The sequence below is a fragment of the Stylophora pistillata genome, chromosome 8 (assembly GCF_964205215.1).
Source record: "Stylophora pistillata chromosome 8, jaStyPist1.2, whole genome shotgun sequence".
Lineage (NCBI taxonomy): Eukaryota > Metazoa > Cnidaria > Anthozoa > Scleractinia > Pocilloporidae > Stylophora > Stylophora pistillata.
The window spans coordinates 30,167,782-30,186,285 of record NC_142526.1 but is presented as its reverse complement, the minus strand read 5'-3'; the positions used below and the strand labels follow the sequence as shown (position 1 = coordinate 30,186,285).

The following is an 18,504-nucleotide window of genomic DNA, read 5'->3' as shown; positions in this document are numbered from 1 at the left end:
CAGACTTTTGTTAATTCTAATACGTGCATCTCCATGAACAGTTCCGGTAAGTGTTTATTTTTTCGGGACCCTCAGAGACCCTCGGAGATAAATTTCGCATTAAATTATTTGATTAAGTTGTGAATTTACCATTTATTTTTAATCATAAATAGTCTTATTTATTTATTTATTTACTTTTATTTTTTTTAAATTTATTATTTTTGGTCATTCCGGGAATTCCGGGTGTTCCGGCAGGGAATTCCGGCATTCCTTATTTTCCAAACTACCAAAATTGTCAGGTAAGATAATCTGGATCATTATCAATAGCTGGGAACAGACCCTTATATAAAACCACCATGACATTTTATTTAAAACCCCCTTATGTAAATCATCATCGTTACATAGCGACTATATAGAGGTACAAATATAAAACCCCTGGATGTCAAGTACGGTTCTGACCTTCACGATCGACGATCGACGATCGATATCAACATCTGCGCGCAGACCCATAGATGTAACATTTTACCATCGCAATAAACAACTGGACACACTTTTAACATGGATGTGACATTTTAAGTTCAATTAATCAATATCAACATCTGGGCAAAGAATACGCACTGTATGTACGATCAACACAGACCCCTAACCGTAAGATACTAAGATAAGTAGCAACATCTGCCTACAGCCCATCATGTAAGACACATTTATTAAAACCCATGGATGTAAGAAACAACGAACAATATCAACATCTGGGCACAGCCCCTACGTGTAAGACACACTGATATAAACCCTTGAACGTAAGGAGCAACGATCATTATCAACATCTGGGCACAGTCCCCACGTGTAAAACACACTGATATAAACCCCTGAACGTAAGGACCAACGATCAATATCAACATCTAGACACAGCCCCTTCGTGTAAGACACATTGATATAAACCCCTGAACGTAAGGAGCAACGATCAATATCAACATCTGGGCACATCACTCCATATAAAACACACTGATATGAACCCCTGATTGTAAGACCCCTGATTGTAAGAACCCCTGATTGTAAGAACCCCTGATTATAAGCACCCTTGATTTTAAGACCCCTGATTGTAAGAACCCCTAACTGTAAGACCCCTGATTGTAAGAACCCCTGATTTTAAGAACCCCTGATTGTAAGAACCCCTGATAGTAAGAACCCCTGATTTTAAGAACCCCTGATTGTAAGAACCCCTGACTGTAAGACCCCTGATTTCAAGAACCCCTGATTGTAAGAACCCTCGATTGTAAGAACCCCTGACTGTAAGACCCCTGATTGTAAGAACCCCTGATTGTAAGAACCCCTGATTTTAAGAACCCCTGATTTTAAGAACCCCTGACTGTAAGACCCCTGATTGTAAGAACCCCTGACTGTAAGACCCCTGATTGTAAGAACCCCTGATTTTAAGAACCCCTGATTGTAAGAACCCTAACTGTAAGACCCCTGATTGTAAGACCCCTGATTGTAAGAACCCCTGACTGTAAGACCCCTCATTGTAAGAACACCTGATTTTAAGAACCCCTGATTGTAAGAACCCCTGATTGGAAGAACCCCTGACTGTAAGACCCCTGATTGTAAGAACCCCTGATTTTAAGAACCCCTGATTGTAAGAACCCCTGACTGTAAGACCCCTGATTTTAAGAACCCCTGACTGTAAGAACCCCTGATTGTAAGAATCCTGATTGTAAGAACCCCTGATTGTAAGACCCCTGATTGTAAGACCCCTGATTGTAAGAACCCCTGACTGTAAGACCCCTGATTGTAAGAACCCCTGATTGTAAGAACCCGTTTGTAAGACCCCTGATTGTAAGAACCCCTGTTTGTAAGAACCGCTGACTGTAACACCTCTGATTGTAAGAACCCCTGATTGTAAGAACCCCTGATTGTAAGAACCCCTGTTTGTAAGAACCCCTGATAGTAGGAACCCCTGAATATAAGAACCCCTGATTGTAAGAACCCCTGAATATAAGAACCCCTGATTAAGAACCCCTGATTTTAAGACCCCTCATTGTAAGAACCCCTGATTTTAAGACCCCTGATTGTAAGAACCCCCGATTGTAAGAACCCCTGATTGTAAGAACCCCTGACTGTAAGAACCCCTGATTGTAAGAACCCCTGATTGTAAGAACCCCTGATTGTAAGAACCCCTGATTGTAAGAACCCCTGACTGTAAGACCCCTCATTTTAAGAACCCCTGATTTTAAGACCCCTGATTGTAAGAACCCCCGATTGTAAGAACCCCTGATTGTAAGAACCCCTGACTGTAAGAACCCCTGATTGTAAGAACCCCTGATTGTAAGAACCCCTGATTGTAAGAACCCCTGATTGTAAGAACCCCTGATTGTAAGAACCCCTGATTGTAAGAACCCCTGACTGTAAGACCCCTGATTGTAAGAACTCCTGACTTTACTGAGACTCCTGATTTTAAGAACCCCTGATTGTAAGAACCCCTGATTGTAAGAACGCCTGATTGTAAGAACCCTTGACTGTAAGACCCCTGATTGTAAGACCCCTGATTTTAAGAACATCTGATTGTAAGAACCCCTGACTGTAAGAACCCCTGATTGTAAGACCCCTGATTGTAAGAACCCCTGATTGTAAGAACCCCTGATTGTAAGAACCCCTGACTGTAAGAACCCCTGATTTTAAGACCCCTGACTGTAAAACTAGCTGGTAGCCCATAAAGCGAGAGGTTGTGAGCTGAATTCCTACAGTACACAGGATTTATTCTTTTTTTTCTCTTATCATCGGATATATCTCTGCATAAAAAAATTTATGGAAAGACAACATTTGCCTTTCTTACGCTTGCATTTAAAAAATCACGTGGAGCAAATAAGTCATCCGAGAATTCGTAGAGAACTTCGACAGATTTCGAATTCAACTTTGCTTAACTTTGGAATGATGTTAATTCTTGTGTTACTGTCGATTTCATTACGGAAATACTACTTTTCAAGTTTGACAAGTGCTTCGCTTTATTGTAAATTGAAAATAAAAATTACTGAAATCAAAATTACTTATATAAACTTTTCATAACTGCCAACAGTATAATAACACCTTTATTTAGACACGATAATGTTTAAAGCTGAACAGCTTGTGGGGTCGTGTGCAAATGCAAATAAACTCTAAATTGAATAAATTCAAATTTATTTCAGTTGTTTGGCTGGATTAACAGGAAGGGGAGTATTGTAGTTGTGAGAACCAATATTAATGATCAGAAATGAATGAATGGATAATATCAACTATTAACTGAGGGAGTTTGAGCCTCTATTGTTTAGATGATCACTGAGCAAACCTTTTAGAATCAGTTTTGCTGTAAAGACCCTCAACAGTGTATGAAAGAAGAAATTATTAAGGCCACCATTACATATCGACGAAAAGAACTTTTCTTTCATTTCATTTCATGCGCATAGTTGTTTGTAATCTTGTTGATACTGAAATCAAAATGATGTGAAACCTATCTATTGCCAGAAAAGAAATTAATGGATACAATAAACAGTTCATTTAGAGAGTGCAAGTCTTTATTTGTACCATCATTGAGCTAACCCATCCGTTTTGCTTTCAACGAATGATTTCTTACTTTGTGTCACATTGGCAATAATCATCACCTCCCGTTTAATTCAGTTAATCAAGTTGCGAGATTCACTTATAGTTTAGTATTATACAATGAGAGATGTTGAATACACTTATATTTTCCTAGTGCTGAACCTGGACCTCATTCACTTTTATTATTATTTGTATTGACAGCATCAAAAGACATGCAAATAGACAAACTATTGATAAAATATCTCATACCTTTTTTGAAGAAAAAACAACATCAAGGAAGGGAAATGAAGTTTAATTTGAATAAAACCCATCCACAACTTGTATCACAACTTAAATAGTTGTATTGCTTATAAAAATATGAATTACAATATGGGTAATACATAATAACCTATTAAGAACAAATCACTAAAAATTAAATAGAAATGAAAATTTATGGATTAAGTTCAACAATTGAGATTTTACTACAAAAATACAAATTATTAATTCTTGAAAGTCTGCAAAAAAAAAGAAAATACATTTTAATCAAATAAATTCTTTAAAAGATCTGCACTTTTTCCTTCAAGTTTTGAAATAGTAACTATACTTCATTTCAAACCACTTACGATACTTACAATTCTACTATCTTCATCACAGTCACTCTCATTATTACGGGGATATTTACAAGATTCCTACAAAATATATAAAACAATCAAGTTTTACTTGTTTGTGTTTGACCACCTATGTCTTCAAAGTTGTTTTCAAAATGAAAGGTTTACTATTCACTTAAAAAAGACTTGCAATGGACAATTTTTGAAATACATCATAAAAAGTAATTACCCCTTCACTAAACCTTGCGAGCCTTCTCTTGCGGACCTAAACAAAAATGATTAATTGGAGTTTTACTCATATTAAAGTATTTCCTAAGACTTATTAAGACTTATTAAGGGAATAATTTCTCCAGTGTTCAAAGAGTTGCAAAGAAACCATCATAATCATCATTTAAACCCAAAAAATTTCACCTTGCTTTGCTGATAATTATTACCATGCAGTGCTGCACGTGCAGTTGAAATTCAAAGTACAATGAGGAAATTGGCATTTGACCAACACTTAGAAACTCATGGAAGAACAAATTTCGAATTTCGTGTGCTACAAATGGCTTTCTTTCCAGGCTCTTGAATTGAAGTAAGCGCCCGACCATTTAACTTTTGAGGGGAGGGGGTGGGGGGGGGGTGATTTTTGGTCATGAAATGAATTTTTTCTAGCAATCTGCTGGGCAGGATATTTTTCCATTCTAAATGCTCCGCAGGATATTTTTTCCCTCCTGATTTCTCTGCAGGATTTTGTTTTCCTCAAAGAAAAGGGTAATGTGTTTACATATACAAAATCTATTTACATTTACATTGTGGTCATTGCAGCAAGGCTTCTAATATAGCTAGCTATGTTTTCGGAAAGCAATTCTTTACAATCGTTTTATAAAGTGATGCGCCACAGGCAGATGTGAAAACGTTTAGTTTCTTAATTAACAAAATTGATAATGTCAAAGAAACATTTCTGGCACTATGACAATCATAAAATTGTTTCATTTGCTGATAACGGATATAGTTTGCAGTTTTCAGCCATGATCATCACTGCTGTAAATTTTTATCTTGCAGCACAATTTTTATTCATGAAATATACAGCTACTGTTGATACACCTATCAATGCCTTGCCCCAACAGGGGGAGTGTGGAAATAGGTGGTAAGAGCAGACCATCGCACTTTGTAATAAACGAAAAGATGTAACACCTTGTAATTACACTTGGTAAATGGTAGGAGGACAAACTAAGCCTGTCTCGATTGGGTTAGTAAAGTTGCTGGAAAGTCCCTCATTGAAATGCCGAAAACTTTCTAAAAAATTGTCCGGCTACCTAAATCTCAAAATTCGCCACATAAATGTTTGATACTTTTATATCAACGTTCAAATAAAACTTTAGTTTTCGTTCATCACAATAACTTTTAACAACAGTCAAGAAAAATAGCTTGGAACTTAGACAGAGCTCGGTTCGCACTGACATTGGCGAAATTGGAATTTGTTCTTGCATGTTGGGGGTGAAACTGTTCAATCCTCCTCTTCTGTTCGTAATCTTGGAGTGACACTCGATCTCAGTGCTGGTATAGAAGACCACATTAAAAAGATTTTCGAAAAATGTCATTTCCATCTAACTAACTGATATCAGTAAGATCAGTACATATTTGGATCGTGAATCTGCTTAAGCAATTATTCATCCTTTTGTGACCACTAACTTGGACTACTGTCTGTACTGATATTTTATATGGATTACCTAAAGTTCTCTTAAACTGCCTACAGCTAGTGCAGAATAGGGCAGCGCGCATTGTAACATTTACAAAGAAGTATAAACATATAACTCCCATCTTGATAGATAAAAATAGAAATAAATAGAAATCCCAACATCAGGGTAGTCCCATCAGAACTCAAAGCTCTGCTATCAATAGGAGCCCTGGTGAATAGGATCCAAAAATAAATATAAAATAATAAAAAAGTCTTATTTAATATAATAATACAGACAATTCTAATTAACGTGACTATTATAAACAACATATCCATGATAAAAAAAAGATTTCTTAGCTTTTTCAGTTCTAGCGCGAGGCAAATGAAGCAAATTTCCCTGTCTTGTTCTGGTATTATTAGGGTTAGGGTTGGGTTTAGAGGACAGTTAACAGAAATACATTTATTAACCACTTTAAAATTATGTTCGTCGCTTCTCGACTGTAATAACATTTACTGTAAGGCCATTTAAGATCCATTAAAGCTTGACCACTATCCTTAGATTTTGAAACAGTTTTAAATGCCCTTCTTTGAAAATTATCCAGAAGTCCGGCATTGCCATAACTTGGCTGCGGCCAGACAGATAGTTTTCAAATCGGTTCAGTTCTTTCCTTTTGATTCCAAAATAGCGCAGTTTCCTCAACAAAATAGAATGAGCTATTGCGTTGAATGCCTTACGCAAGTCCACGAAAGCTAGTCGTCAGGAACTTTGCTCTGAGACAGTGAAGCATTAATTATTACTGTTAATAGGTTTTGTGACTATTGCAGAAGCGTCCTTTAGAAGTCTTTGTGGAATGTTATCTAAGCCGACTGCTTTGCCTGATTTAATTCGTCGGTCTTCCGACTGAACAGCAGTTTCAGAACTGTCAGTAAACAGAAAAGTAGCGTTCGTAGCTTCTGTTAAAGATATACTTCACGAGAGTTTCGATCCAGCATTTACAAACGATTTGCAAAGGTTGACAGCTGTATTTACGAATGTATTGTTGAAATAATTTGCGATTGAGCTCTTTTCAGTTATTACTTGACCGTCGACTTTGAGTCTTGGAGATGGTTCTTTGCTTTCGGAGGGGAGGATTTTCTTAACTGTAGTAATCTAGTAGTAGTAGATACTTTTATTTAGCTAGGGTAACTCCTAAAGTTACAAAAACTGATATCCTTAGAGGCCCTTGGAGATTCACCAAGAAATATATCCAATTTTCTAAGCTTTTTTACCAGCTCCTACTCTATGCGTTCTTGTTCGAATAAGTTACTCAAGGACCTAAATTATGGAACAGCATACCCGCATCTTTAAGAAATGCCGATTCCTAGAATTCTTCCAAGAAAGACATATTTAATTCGCCAAGCTTTTTTGATTTGTAAATATATTTCTGTTTAATTTCCATGTTTATATAATGTAGTTGTTCGATTTATCAGTGTTTTTAAATACATTTTGTGATACTGTTAAGCGCCTAGAGCAAATAGTGATATAGACGCTATATAGATAAAGTTTATTATTATTATCATTGTTTTTATTATTAGTAGTTGATAAATATTCAAGAAATTCGCATAAATTTAAGTTTTCCATGAACGTAGACGTTTTTGCGCTTGATATGTGCTCTAAACCTATATTTTGAGTACAATCTATGTAGTAATAGATTATTATCTCTTAGGTACAGTTAATGCGCCAAGGTTTTCCGAAAATCACCCGCACGTGACATGATCGATCGTTGCTTTTTTCACGTGAGTGTTGTTGACAGTGTAACCAAAGAGGCGATGAGACTCACTACCTCGTGTTAAGTAGTGAATTGATAGAATCTTTTACCCTGAATTTTGTTATCACCCACTTCATTTTTATTTTTGTGCCCTTCACTTCAGCATCTCTAAGTATTTTTACAAGGTCGCCCTCTTTCCTCCTTGCGAACCGAGAACCGGCCCTTTTTTTCTGAAGATTTTCTTTCGCCACGTACTTCTTTCACTTCGACAAGTTCCTCTTAAAAAATTTCTCCGCGTATGCCAATCTTGGAACTCGGACACTCGTCATTGTCCATTTTTCAGAAATGTGCATTTTTTTCACGAGAGAAATGGTTTAGTCTTCGTGGCGAAGATTGAAAATGACTCTCGACCAATGAGGGCTTGAGAATTCCTATGGTTATTGTGAAAAGGCCACAAACAAAGTGCGAAAATTTTATTTCAAAGAACGACAGAACAGAGGACCGCAGCTCCGCCTCTCGTTTTTGCTGCAGTAGCGGTTTCTCGGCAGTCACAAAATAAGTAGTAAAATACAGCAAATCAAGCATCCGAAGAGCATCAAGATGAATCTCATGGACATTAACAGGCTTACTGATGGTCCAGTCCTCAATGTAATAACTTGGCTACAGCGGCAGAACTTGATAGCTAGTCCTCTGAGATGCGTGCCATGCAATAGAGGAATGGAATTTGTAGAGAGAAACCCAGACCACGTAGATGGATATGTGTGGTAAGAATAGATAGTACCAATACTAAACTTTTTTAAATTTCTACTTTCTATCATTGACATACTACTAGGTAGTTTAGCATTGAAATAAGTGATCATCATAAATCGGAATTCTTCACGAGTTAGACCACTGCTTTCCTTTTACCAAATTAAAGCAAAATGACTAACAATCGATCCTTGTCTATAATTATTAAATATTTTTCTTTATAAGGAGATGCAAAGGCTGTAGAGGCAAAAAGTCTCCGAGAGAAGGCAGTTTTTTCGCCGAGTTTCCCCGAATTCATCTAAAAAAACTCCTAATTCTGATCTATCTGTGGAGTCATCGCGAGTTGCGCTCTAGAGTTTCTTTAATGGTTGGATTGACGAAAAACACAGTTGGACGTGTGTTTGCCACGCTCCGCTTTATTTTGTAAGAGAGATATAGAAGATAGGCCAGTCACCCCATTTGGCGGGCGTGTGTACGTGGTCAAGTGTGACGAAAGTCAATTCAAGCACAAATCGAAGGTGAGTAAGTGCACTGTAATTTTCATTTCAAACGGAGGCTTCTGTTTGAAAACTTAATTTTGTAGCAACTTCTTGACAACTTTTAAAGGAAATCTATCAATTTCCGGGCTCGCCAAGTCTCATTTATTTATTTGCTTATGGTTTGACAGAGGTTACGCCCCCTTTTAAGATTGGCCCCTTGTAATACGCCCGCCTTTGCTAGCTTGCAACATCCCAAAATCAGAGTAGTCTTTAGATTTTCCGCCAAGTATCAGACACATCCAACTCTCCGTACGGAAAAGTTATTTTACCACGAAATATTAATAGGGTTTGATCCGCAAGCATTTTTTCTTGCTGCAAGTCATACATGTGCTCGCGAGCACAGCCAGGTTGAAGAATTGTCCGTTTTTCTGGCTACCGTGCCCATGATACAAAAACGCCTAACACCCGCCATTAAATCTGGTAAGAAGGAGGGTTTGTATGCCAGGAGGGTGCTTGATTTCGCACGCATCAAATCAAAGTTAATCGTTATTTTGACAAGCATGAATGCCAATGTAAATCTCCGTTTTAAAAATTTAATCGTTATAGTATAAAAGAGGTCGCAGGGCCAGCGATGAAGTGTGGGTGTTTGGCGTGATCTCTACGGAACACAGTCCTTGTCGCGGCTACTTTCAAGTTGTAAGGAGAAGAGACCGCCGAACATTGTCCGATATTCTTCAAAGGGTCCTCCTGCCTGGGTCAGAAGTGCACACTGACGACTGGGCTGCGTACAGGAACCTTCATCTGTACGTTCCTCACGTGACCATGCACAGAATAGTTTTCCATCAGAACAACTTCGTTGATCCCGTTACTGGCGTACATACGCAAGAGGCAGAGTCGGCGTGGGCGCGCGTCAAGTACCACGTAAAGAGGGAGAAAGGAATCCGCCAAGGGGACATCCAGGATTTCCTTGACGAACACATGTGGCGAGATTGGCTCGGGCTGGAAGCCGTTTTCGAAAATGTTCTGGCAATAGTACCAACGTACTATCCCTTATAAATAATAGCAACTCCATGAAAACTCCAGTATGCCTCTTGAAAAGTGTTTGTTTTATTCACCCCAAAACGAAGTGTTCGGGCTTTGATAAGGCCAAAACAAGGCGGAAACAGCATCGCTTTTCCTAAACTTGCAACACAGCAAGGGGCAATTTCCTTTATATCTTTTACTCAGCGAGGCTAAGCAATCTTGGAATTGTGAACAATTTCCGTACCGACACTTTCGGCTTAATTTTTCGCTTTTTTTTTCTCGCACATCTCCTCTAAATGAATAGTTGAAATAAAGTGAGTCGCGCGACTTAATAAACTGACATAGCCAGAAGGTGATGATTATTGCCAATGTGACACAAAGTAAGGAATCATTTGTTGAAAGCAAAACGGATGGGTTAGCTCAATGAAACTCTGAAAGGCTCGCACTTGCTTAATTAATGGTTTATTTCATCCATTCATTTCTTTTGTGATAATAGATAGGTTTTCACAACTTATTTAAACAATAGCCTATTTTCTGTGACTCCACCCACACAAATGAAATGCTGTTGGCGGTTTTTACATAATTTTAATTTCAGTATCAACAAGATGCGAACAACTATGCCCATCAAATAAAATGAAAAGTCCTTTCCGTCGATAGGTAATGGTAGCCATAATAATTTCTACTTTTATACACTGTAAAGGTTCTAGAGAAAGGAATCGTTTATTCAAAGCGAAACTGATTTCGATAGGTTTGCTCATCCAAACAATAAAGGTTCGCACTTCCTTAGTTAATGGTTAATTTTATCCATTCATTATTTTCTGACAATAATATTGGTTGTCACAACTTATTTAAACAATACCCCCCCTTCCTGTTAATCCAGCCACACATAACCGCAAATACTGTCGGCGGTTATCACAATTTTAGATAAGCAATTTTGATTTCAGTAGAAACAGAACTTTATACAACGAAGCGAAGCACTTGTCAAACTTGAAAAGTAGTATTGTCGTAATGAAATCGACAATAACTCAAGAATTAATGTCATTCCAAAACTAAGCAAGGTATAATTCGAAATCTGCAGACGTGCTCTACGTATTCTTGAATGACTTATTCGACATGATTTTTTAAAACAACTTAAATGGTGAAAATATGCAGACATTGGAGATCTCAGCCTGTGGAAAATGTTTATCTAAACAAAATGCAATCTTCCCATTTATAAGTGCAGTACCAGGAAGTATCTCTTAAAATAATCTTTGTCCCATGAACACTTTTTGTCATTGAATAAGGTGTGGAAATACAACTTTAATATACCTGTTAGCAAAGTGCGCGAGTGCTTGTCAAGAGTCACTGTGGTTTACTTTCCTATTGGTTGTTGAAGGGAAGTTGTTTCCTGTGAATTTTGATATTCCACCACGTAGGCGGTTTATTCCTTCACACTCCTAACAAAAGTTAGAGAGAGAGAAAGAGAGAGAGCCTCCGAGCGAAGAGAAACGACAAGCCATTTTAAACTGACCAAACATGAGTCACTCTCGTTCGGTTTTTGACTACATCGCATTCAGCGATTCTATCCCAGCTGAATACCTGTGTAATGTTTGGTAAGTTGAAGTTATTACCATTTGCTATAAATATTTAACTTGTGACTTGAATGGATAATACACTTCACGCCATTTTCGGAATAACATGCCAGCCTGGAGCTATTTTCCTGACCTTACTTCGCCTTCTCTTTTACAGCAAGAATCCCATTCTAGACGCAGAACTAGCAACACCGTGTGGCCATTCCTTTTGTGGTTTCTGCGTGGATATGTTTAAGAAAACAAGTCAAGGGCAATCCAGCACATGCGAGATGTGCCGTCAGCCTGTGACGGCGTTCTGCTCAAACCGCCTCGCGAATACCATGCTTGGGATGGTCGATGGGCAGTGCAAGTGCTGCGGAGAGAATATTGCGCTAAACCGGGCCAAAGATCACCTAGAACAGTGTCCGGAGTTAGAATTAAATTGTCAAGAATGCCAAGAAAGTATGAAAAGGAAACAAATAGACGCTCACAAAGCGACGTGTCCAATGATGGAAGTCCTCTGCAAATGTGGCGTCAGCTTCAAAAGAAAAGATAAAAAGAAACACGGAGATCTAACTTGTAGTGTTACAGAGGTGCCTTGCCCACTTAAATGTGGACAAAATATCACGAGGTAATTTCAGATAGGACTTTTGGAAGATACGTGAGTTAAGCCTTGTCTTTTCGCAAAACTTGCAACGTGATACCAACTTTTTTTTTATCACCTTGTGGCATCAGAAGGGCAGATTCTAATTATGGGTATCTTTTGATTTCTATCATTCCTTTACGTACGTCAAGAGCAAACATATAAAGAGAGTATCTTAGCTGATTTCTTTATGTAATCATGATATCGTTATTGTTTTGCCTAATTTCATATAATTCCCTTCACCACGCTTAAGTATACTTTAAATTATGATGATCCAAAGAGTAACCTATCCTGTTAAAAATTATCCTTAAATACGCTTACGATGGAATCATATCATCCGATGTTTCCGAGTAGCCTGATTGCTTAGAGGTTATGTAACGTATTAATCATTCAGCTCTCAAACAGCCTGGTGTTACAAGCTGTACCAGTAAGAAGCAAAACACGGCATAAGGATGTGAGATGATTAATACTGCATGTCATTTTTGACAAGGTTTCTTTTTATTCCAAAAGGAGTTTAATACCATCTCATTCGATTGATTGTGGAGAAAGAATGTGTATCTGCGCTATGAAAGGTTGCGAAAAGGCAATACGAAGGAAAAACAAGGAGGAACACATGGAGGGAAACCAAAGAAAACATTTGTCCCTAATAACCAAGGAACGCCAGAAACTTTTCTGGAACGTCCTCGCTAAGGTAGGTGGATGATAAAATGTGCAAATAAAGGAGGGGTGGGTATCGGCTGTTAGCGTTTTTTTCTTTTTTCTTTTTGCTCTTAACTCAAAAAAGCCATAATTTGGGTTGGAGTTTTTTAATGCAATAGAAATTTGTTTCCTTTAAATGTATCATATATAATTAAACAGTTTCAGTCACTTTTAACAAAGCTCGCGTTGCAATAGCCTTCTACGCAGACGTTCTTTGGGCTCGTCACGCGATCTTCCTCCCCCACGAGCTAAGAAATAAAATAGCTACTCTTAAGGATCAATTTTTGCCCCCGTTTCTTTAAAATTCGCTTTTGTAAGCAACGAGTCGTTTCGTTGGCCATTTTGTTGACCATAATATAGTGGTTTTGTGCGCGTCGTTTTCGTCTTTCGCCCACGCCCTAGGCGATCGATGCAATACTGCAAAAACGCTTAGGGTTTTATTACGACAACTAATAGCCAAAGTACTGGTTTGAAATAATGATAGAATAATTAATCCCTTATTCCCTGGTGTAACATGTGGTACATTTTGCTCATCGCTCTAGATTTTCCTCGCCTTTAAGTCTACGGAGCTCCTAAAAATAGGGAGCGCCTGGGAACATACGAAAATCCTTACGAAACTCGCTAGGCACATTACTTTACATGAAATGTTTTCCATATGTTTTATCTCAAAAGTATGTATATTATTTTCTTTTTTCAGGTACCACAAAACATAAAACCAACACCAAATGGAATGGTTACTGTATTCACCTGGACATTACCCGCAGCAAAGCCGAATGCAGTAATGCGCTCTCCAATATTTGAAAAGTGGGAGAGACAGTGGTGTATCCTGGTCGACACCAATGACTGCACTTATCTTCAGTACTCCCAAGGTGCTGATTCAGCGTGCATATCTGTGAGGTAAGTTTCTAAATCTTGACAATGAACATATCAGAGTCAGTTGCTGCTGCAGAGTAGACCCTATGTATCCTAGTTTCATTACTGAGAGCAAATAAACTTCAGTCAGAGGGTGTGGATAAAACGTGGCCTAGGCCATGGCCTACCCTGTGGACCACCCTATGGCCTAACGTATGGCCTACCGGTAGGCAGATTTTTAAGAACATAAAAATAAAATCAGTAAGAGTCGAACGAATACGCTGGCGTACAAAAGGGTATACTTAAAGGTCGCTAACACGATTTTCAACTTCCGAGGGAACGAAACACTGCAAATATCACAGCACTCAACTATACCGGTAGGTTAAGGGGGAGGGGAGAGGTGGGGCTAATATATTGCGTGGTCGCAAAGGCATATTTCTTTTCCTAAACGGCTGTTGCCATTTGAAAAGGTCAATTTTGCCATTTTGAAACGGTCGTTGTCATTTGTCGAAACAGTCGTTGCCATTTTGTAATGAATGGAAACGACTGTTCTCGGAAATGGCAACGACCGTTTCAAAATGGCAACGGTCGTTTACGAAAGGGAAAATTGCGTCGCAGAGGATATGCAAAATGGCGGTCAGTTGGTGACATATAGTGGAGTGCTAGTGTAAAAATGTAATCAGGAACGGCGTTATATCGGAGAGCATATCCAGGTAAGAAAAAGCTAACATAACGTGCCAGGCCAATTTTTTAAGTGCTGTAGAGTATTGAATTTGCAACGAGCACCCCGGGACACGCACGCATCGCCGTCGTAAACATTTCGCAAACTTTACTTGCTTTTTCCAAAGAAAGGGCCAGTATTGCACTAATTTGAAAGGAGAGCTGATATGATGATGTTTGCCCAAAAGTTGCATTTAACCGGCTTCTGTTCCTCGATTTCGTTATTCTATCAGAAGGTTAAGAAATTTTGATAGGAATGTGGCCCCCAAAACAACAGAAGAAATTCGTTGGTAAGACAGTACTCAGGAAAACGTTGAAAGGTTTCTAGCAGTGCTATCCTTTTAAAGATCTGACCACCGGTAGGCCATAGGTAGGCCATAGGGTAGGCCACAGGGTAGGCCACAGGGTAGGCCATAGGGTAGGCCACGTTTTGTCCACACACTTTCTCAGAACGATCTTCGTACACCAAGAGAAATGGGCTCCAAACCTTGTTTGTTTGCAAGCAGCAAAAAAGGGACTTTAATGTCTTGCTCTTATCCCTAGAAGATTTTACGTTAATTCTGGTATAACCAGCATCAAATGTTATTAATCGAATGAAAAAAATTGACACATCCAAAATTTAAACTTCAGGAACTGCAGTTATTTAATTAAAACAGGTTGAGTTTATTATCTGAATATATCAACAAAGTTGAAATGGTAAATTGGCCACCGTTACGATTACGTTGCTTTTACCTAATCATTCTAAGCAACACATGGCAATCTGCGGTCTTTCCTTACACCTAGGTAGCCTGGAAAGCCAGAAAACTCTTGAACAAAAGCTCATCTTTCAAACCGGCAGTCTAAATCCCACAGGTATCAACGAACGCTTTTCATTCCACTGATTTATTCGTGTTTTTCTCGTTGCCATGTTCCCACCAATCATGTAGCTCCTTTTTCTGCCTTCAAAAGCACACACAACCCACAATTCCTCTATTCACTCCGACAAAGGGCTAATGCTCGAAACGTGGGCTTTTATAATCGTAATGGTGGCCAATTTACCATTTCAACTTTGTTGATATATTCAAATTATTTCGTTACCCCCACCGACGCAGCCCCAAACAGTTTCTTTAGAAACTTTCAGCCTTTATGAGTTTATTATCAACGACTTGAGAACCTTGATATAGTTGAAGAACATCAGATACATTAGGAGGCTTAGAGGAGGGAGAGGGCCCCTGACTGACCTTAGCGCCATATTTACACATACATTTCATTTTTGTCTCTCAAAAAGGGTAACATGTTGTTAGATAATTGCCTGGTAAGCAGAGAAAAATTAGACTTGAGAATACACATTCTCTTACTCCCGATCCATTTATTCGTAATATATAGCTTTAGCCAAGCCTAAAAGCAGAGCTCCCAAGTTCATAATATTAATGATAACATAAAAGAAGTGCAAATGCCAGAACTTGCCTGAGACACCCCTCCCTTTGTTTTGATAGTCTCCCCTACCCTACCTGTGGAAGTTGAAGGCACGTACGCATGTACGTACATACGCTCAGTCAGGCACGTGAAAAACAAACAAAAAGAGGTTAACCATAATTATTCCATGGGTATGGGGATCTGCCCCATACGCGCTTCGTGCACGTGGGAGCCCCACCATGAATTAAACTTCACAGTATTAGATAGTGGTTAAGGTATGTGCAAGAAATAAAACTGTAGACATAAATTGAGGCGAGGAGCACTGATTTGCCCAAAAATATCCTCAGAATTGGGAGAAATAAGTAAAGAGCACTTTTGTGCTAAGGGATGGGTGTGGATTTGTGCCCTGGTTTGTTCAAAAGGTGGCTTGTTAGGAATGAATGTAATCACTTAAATACCCTGTATTCAAGGCAGTTAATTGACAGACTATGTCATTAGGAACGTTTCATACACTTATTTCATTGTCATGTAACGGCATTTATCTCGTTTATCAACAGTTGTGCCTTGAGGAAAGCTGGTGACAAGGCAAGAATTTACATAGTGCCTGTGGTGAAACTGTCAGACGGCAAGATGGTGAGGCTTGCCAATAAAATGCCTCAAAACACAACACATGCAACAATGAAATTAGAGATGCTAGTACCCGAAATTGTTGAGGATTAAAGAAATTTCATCCTAAAGTTGTAACACTATTTCAATTGAAGCTTGTAATACTATTTTAATTGAATTGAATTTCTTCACTCCTCAACTTTAGAAAGTGCTACTATAGGAAAATTAATTACCTGATGAGGGAATTTGCAATTTGTGCAATATTAGTTTTTGGCATGCAATTTGATGTGGAATTGGTGAGTCAAGTATGGCTTTTCCTTGAATCATATGGATGAATAAAAGTTAATAAGAAGTAAAGAAAACAGCAATGATATACTTTTTTTGTCCTGAGTGCAAAACAAAAGATGCAAAACAGTATCACTGAGCCTCATTTTCCACTTACAATTCCACGCTAAATCCCTCGCTTTATGAACCATCAAAATGCAAGTTTTTATTGAATTATGCAATTCTATAATGAGACTGCATCCCTCTATGAAATCTTAAAAAAACTGAAAACAAATATTGAGATGATGTCAAAAGTCTAACAAAATTTTTGCATCAAATTTAATAACTAAGATTTGTCTCCAGAACATGAGCATGATGATTTGGCTGGATTAATTGGCAATACACTAAAGTAATTCAGACCTCCCTGACATGATTGAATTTAAAGCTACCTTTGTTTCATTTTAATTTATACTCGTTAATGTTACATCCATAGTATAGGGCAGGCCAAATTCAGTGTTTGGTTAACTCCTCAGCCTTATTTGATTTTACCAAATTTTAAATCATCCAAATACATGTCATTAAATCTGGTTGGAGAGGAGTGGAAGTTATGTGTATTGTAAATAACTGCAAATGTGCTAAACTCAGAAATACTTGTTGATAAAGTCAATACATCACATAGACAGAGAGAGCTTTTTATCCATAACTGATGTAAAAACTAGGAACTTAATTCTCCAGAATCAATAAATACATATATACTACGAAGAATAGAAGCAAATTTTCAATCCATCATAAAGGTCTCTCATGGTACCCCTATAATTTCAAAGAGTGGAAATTTTATTATAGTGGAAAATATGCTAAAGAAGTTGTCAATTTTTGATTTTGATTATCCCTTGTACTTCTTTTTAATGAAATATTTATTCAATACCCATATTGTAATTCACACATTTTTTTTAAAGCATTAACTATTTACCTCTTGCTTATTTTTAATGACATGAATTTCAGATGTAAGGAGTTTGTTGAGTGTCTTAAAGAATGAGTGGCTCATAGGTTGTTAGGAAGTAGGCACTGTGCCTATATTGAGTGTCATCATCTCAATATTAATCTGTAGGAAACATCAAACTCTTTTTGTTTATATTGCATGGATAAATTTTTCAAACAAACTTAGTTGTAATGCAAGTGGTAGATGAGTGTTTTATCCAAGTTAAACTTCATTTCCCTCCCTTTCTTCAAAAAACGTGATGAGATATATTATTAATAGTTTGTCTATTTGCATGTATTTTAATGCTGTCAATACAAATATAATCAAAGTGAATAAGGTCCAGGTTTAGCACCAGGCAAAGTGTATTCAATATCTGTAATTTTTTAATAAATTTCAAATAAACTTTGGAAACTTATTTGCAATGACCCTTTTAATTACTTACTAGGTTTATTCCAATCTCTTTGCCTTTTGCCTGATAGACTGTGGGAATGAGCAGGTTTGCTACTGACAATAGTTATGATCCCAAATGGGTTTCTGTGCTTTTCAATATTACAAACAATGGATTCGAATATGCAACATTTTCATATAAATTTTAAACTATTGTTAACCCTAAACCTTGACCTCTCAACAAATACATGAAAAGTGATTGTATTCAACCCATTGGTCCTAAAATGTGTACCATACTTTCAGGGTTTTATGTTTGATTCACATCTTCAAGGGTCTTAATACAGATCATATAAGAGTTGTAAATTTCTGATTTATGTTGGAGCTTCAAATTCATACTTTACAACCAGATCAAAGCCTTCCACTCAGGGATTGCCTTACATTTACGGGTCTTATAATCAGGGGTTCTTACAATCAGGGGTCTTACAGTCAGGGGTTCTTACAATCAGAGGTCTTACAGTGAGGGGTTGTTACAATCAGGGGTTCTTACAGTCAGGGGTCTTACAATCAGGGGTTCTTACAATCAGGGGTCTTACAGTCAGGGGTTGTTACAATCAGG

The 18,504-nt window shown here is 37.8% G+C and overlaps 2 protein-coding genes and 1 pseudogene across 5 annotated transcripts; 2 read left to right on the top strand and 1 right to left on the bottom strand.

The window, feature by feature from the left end:
* Positions 1 to 3,825: 3,825 nt before the first annotated feature.
* LOC148725812 (uncharacterized) lies at positions 3,826 to 13,525 on the bottom strand. Of its 2 annotated transcripts, none has more exons than XM_088731076.1 (4): positions 13,433 to 13,525; positions 4,366 to 4,401; positions 4,161 to 4,217; positions 3,826 to 4,043 (listed from the first exon to the last, which is right to left on the bottom strand). In XM_088731076.1, the coding sequence occupies exons 1-4, from the start codon at positions 13,438 to 13,440 to the stop codon at positions 3,980 to 3,982; spliced, it is 165 nt and encodes a 54-aa protein (XP_088587202.1). In that variant the 5' UTR covers positions 13,441 to 13,525; the 3' UTR covers positions 3,826 to 3,979. The 2 variants fall into 2 exon arrangements, with proteins under 2 accessions (XP_088587202.1, XP_088587201.1); XM_088731075.1 differs by lacking the exon at positions 13,433 to 13,525 and adding an exon at positions 4,548 to 4,741.
* LOC148725813 (uncharacterized) lies at positions 8,095 to 10,065 on the top strand (annotated as a pseudogene).
* On the top strand, positions 10,902 to 17,916 carry LOC148725811 (TNF receptor-associated factor 6-like). 3 transcript variants are annotated; one of them, XM_088731074.1, is made up of 5 exons: positions 10,902 to 11,385; positions 11,522 to 11,974; positions 12,497 to 12,677; positions 13,383 to 14,250; positions 16,210 to 17,916. In XM_088731074.1, exons 1-4 carry the CDS (start codon positions 11,309 to 11,311, stop codon positions 13,584 to 13,586), a joined length of 915 nt encoding a protein of 304 aa, XP_088587200.1. In that variant the 5' UTR covers positions 10,902 to 11,308; the 3' UTR covers positions 13,587 to 14,250; positions 16,210 to 17,916. The 3 variants fall into 3 exon arrangements, with proteins under 3 accessions (XP_088587200.1, XP_088587199.1, XP_088587198.1); XM_088731073.1 differs by adding an exon at positions 15,041 to 15,109 and having other exon boundaries at positions 10,902 to 11,974; XM_088731072.1 differs by having other exon boundaries at positions 10,902 to 11,974.
* Positions 17,917 to 18,504: the final 588 nt, after the last annotated feature.

Bases quoted from the DNA above. Each gene is read 5' to 3' on its own strand.
- LOC148725812 (XM_088731075.1), bottom strand. From the start codon at position 4,726: ATGGTCGGGCGCTTACTTCAATTCAAGAGCCTGGAAAGAAAGCCATTT. The intron at 4,402-4,547 runs GTGAAATTTTTT...ATTTTTGTTTAG, and splicing joins ATAATTATCAGCAAAGCAAG to GTCCGCAAGAGAAGGCTCGC. The intron at 4,044-4,160 runs GTAAGTATCGTA...TTTTTTTTGCAG, and splicing joins GTGATGAAGATAGTAGAATT to ACTTTCAAGAATTAATAATT.
- LOC148725811 (XM_088731072.1), top strand. From the start codon at position 11,436: ATGGATAATACACTTCACGCCATTTTCGGAATAACATGCCAGCCTGGA. The intron at 11,975-12,496 runs GTAATTTCAGAT...TTATTCCAAAAG, and splicing joins TGTGGACAAAATATCACGAG to GAGTTTAATACCATCTCATT. The intron at 12,678-13,382 runs GTAGGTGGATGA...TTCTTTTTTCAG, and splicing joins TCTGGAACGTCCTCGCTAAG to GTACCACAAAACATAAAACC.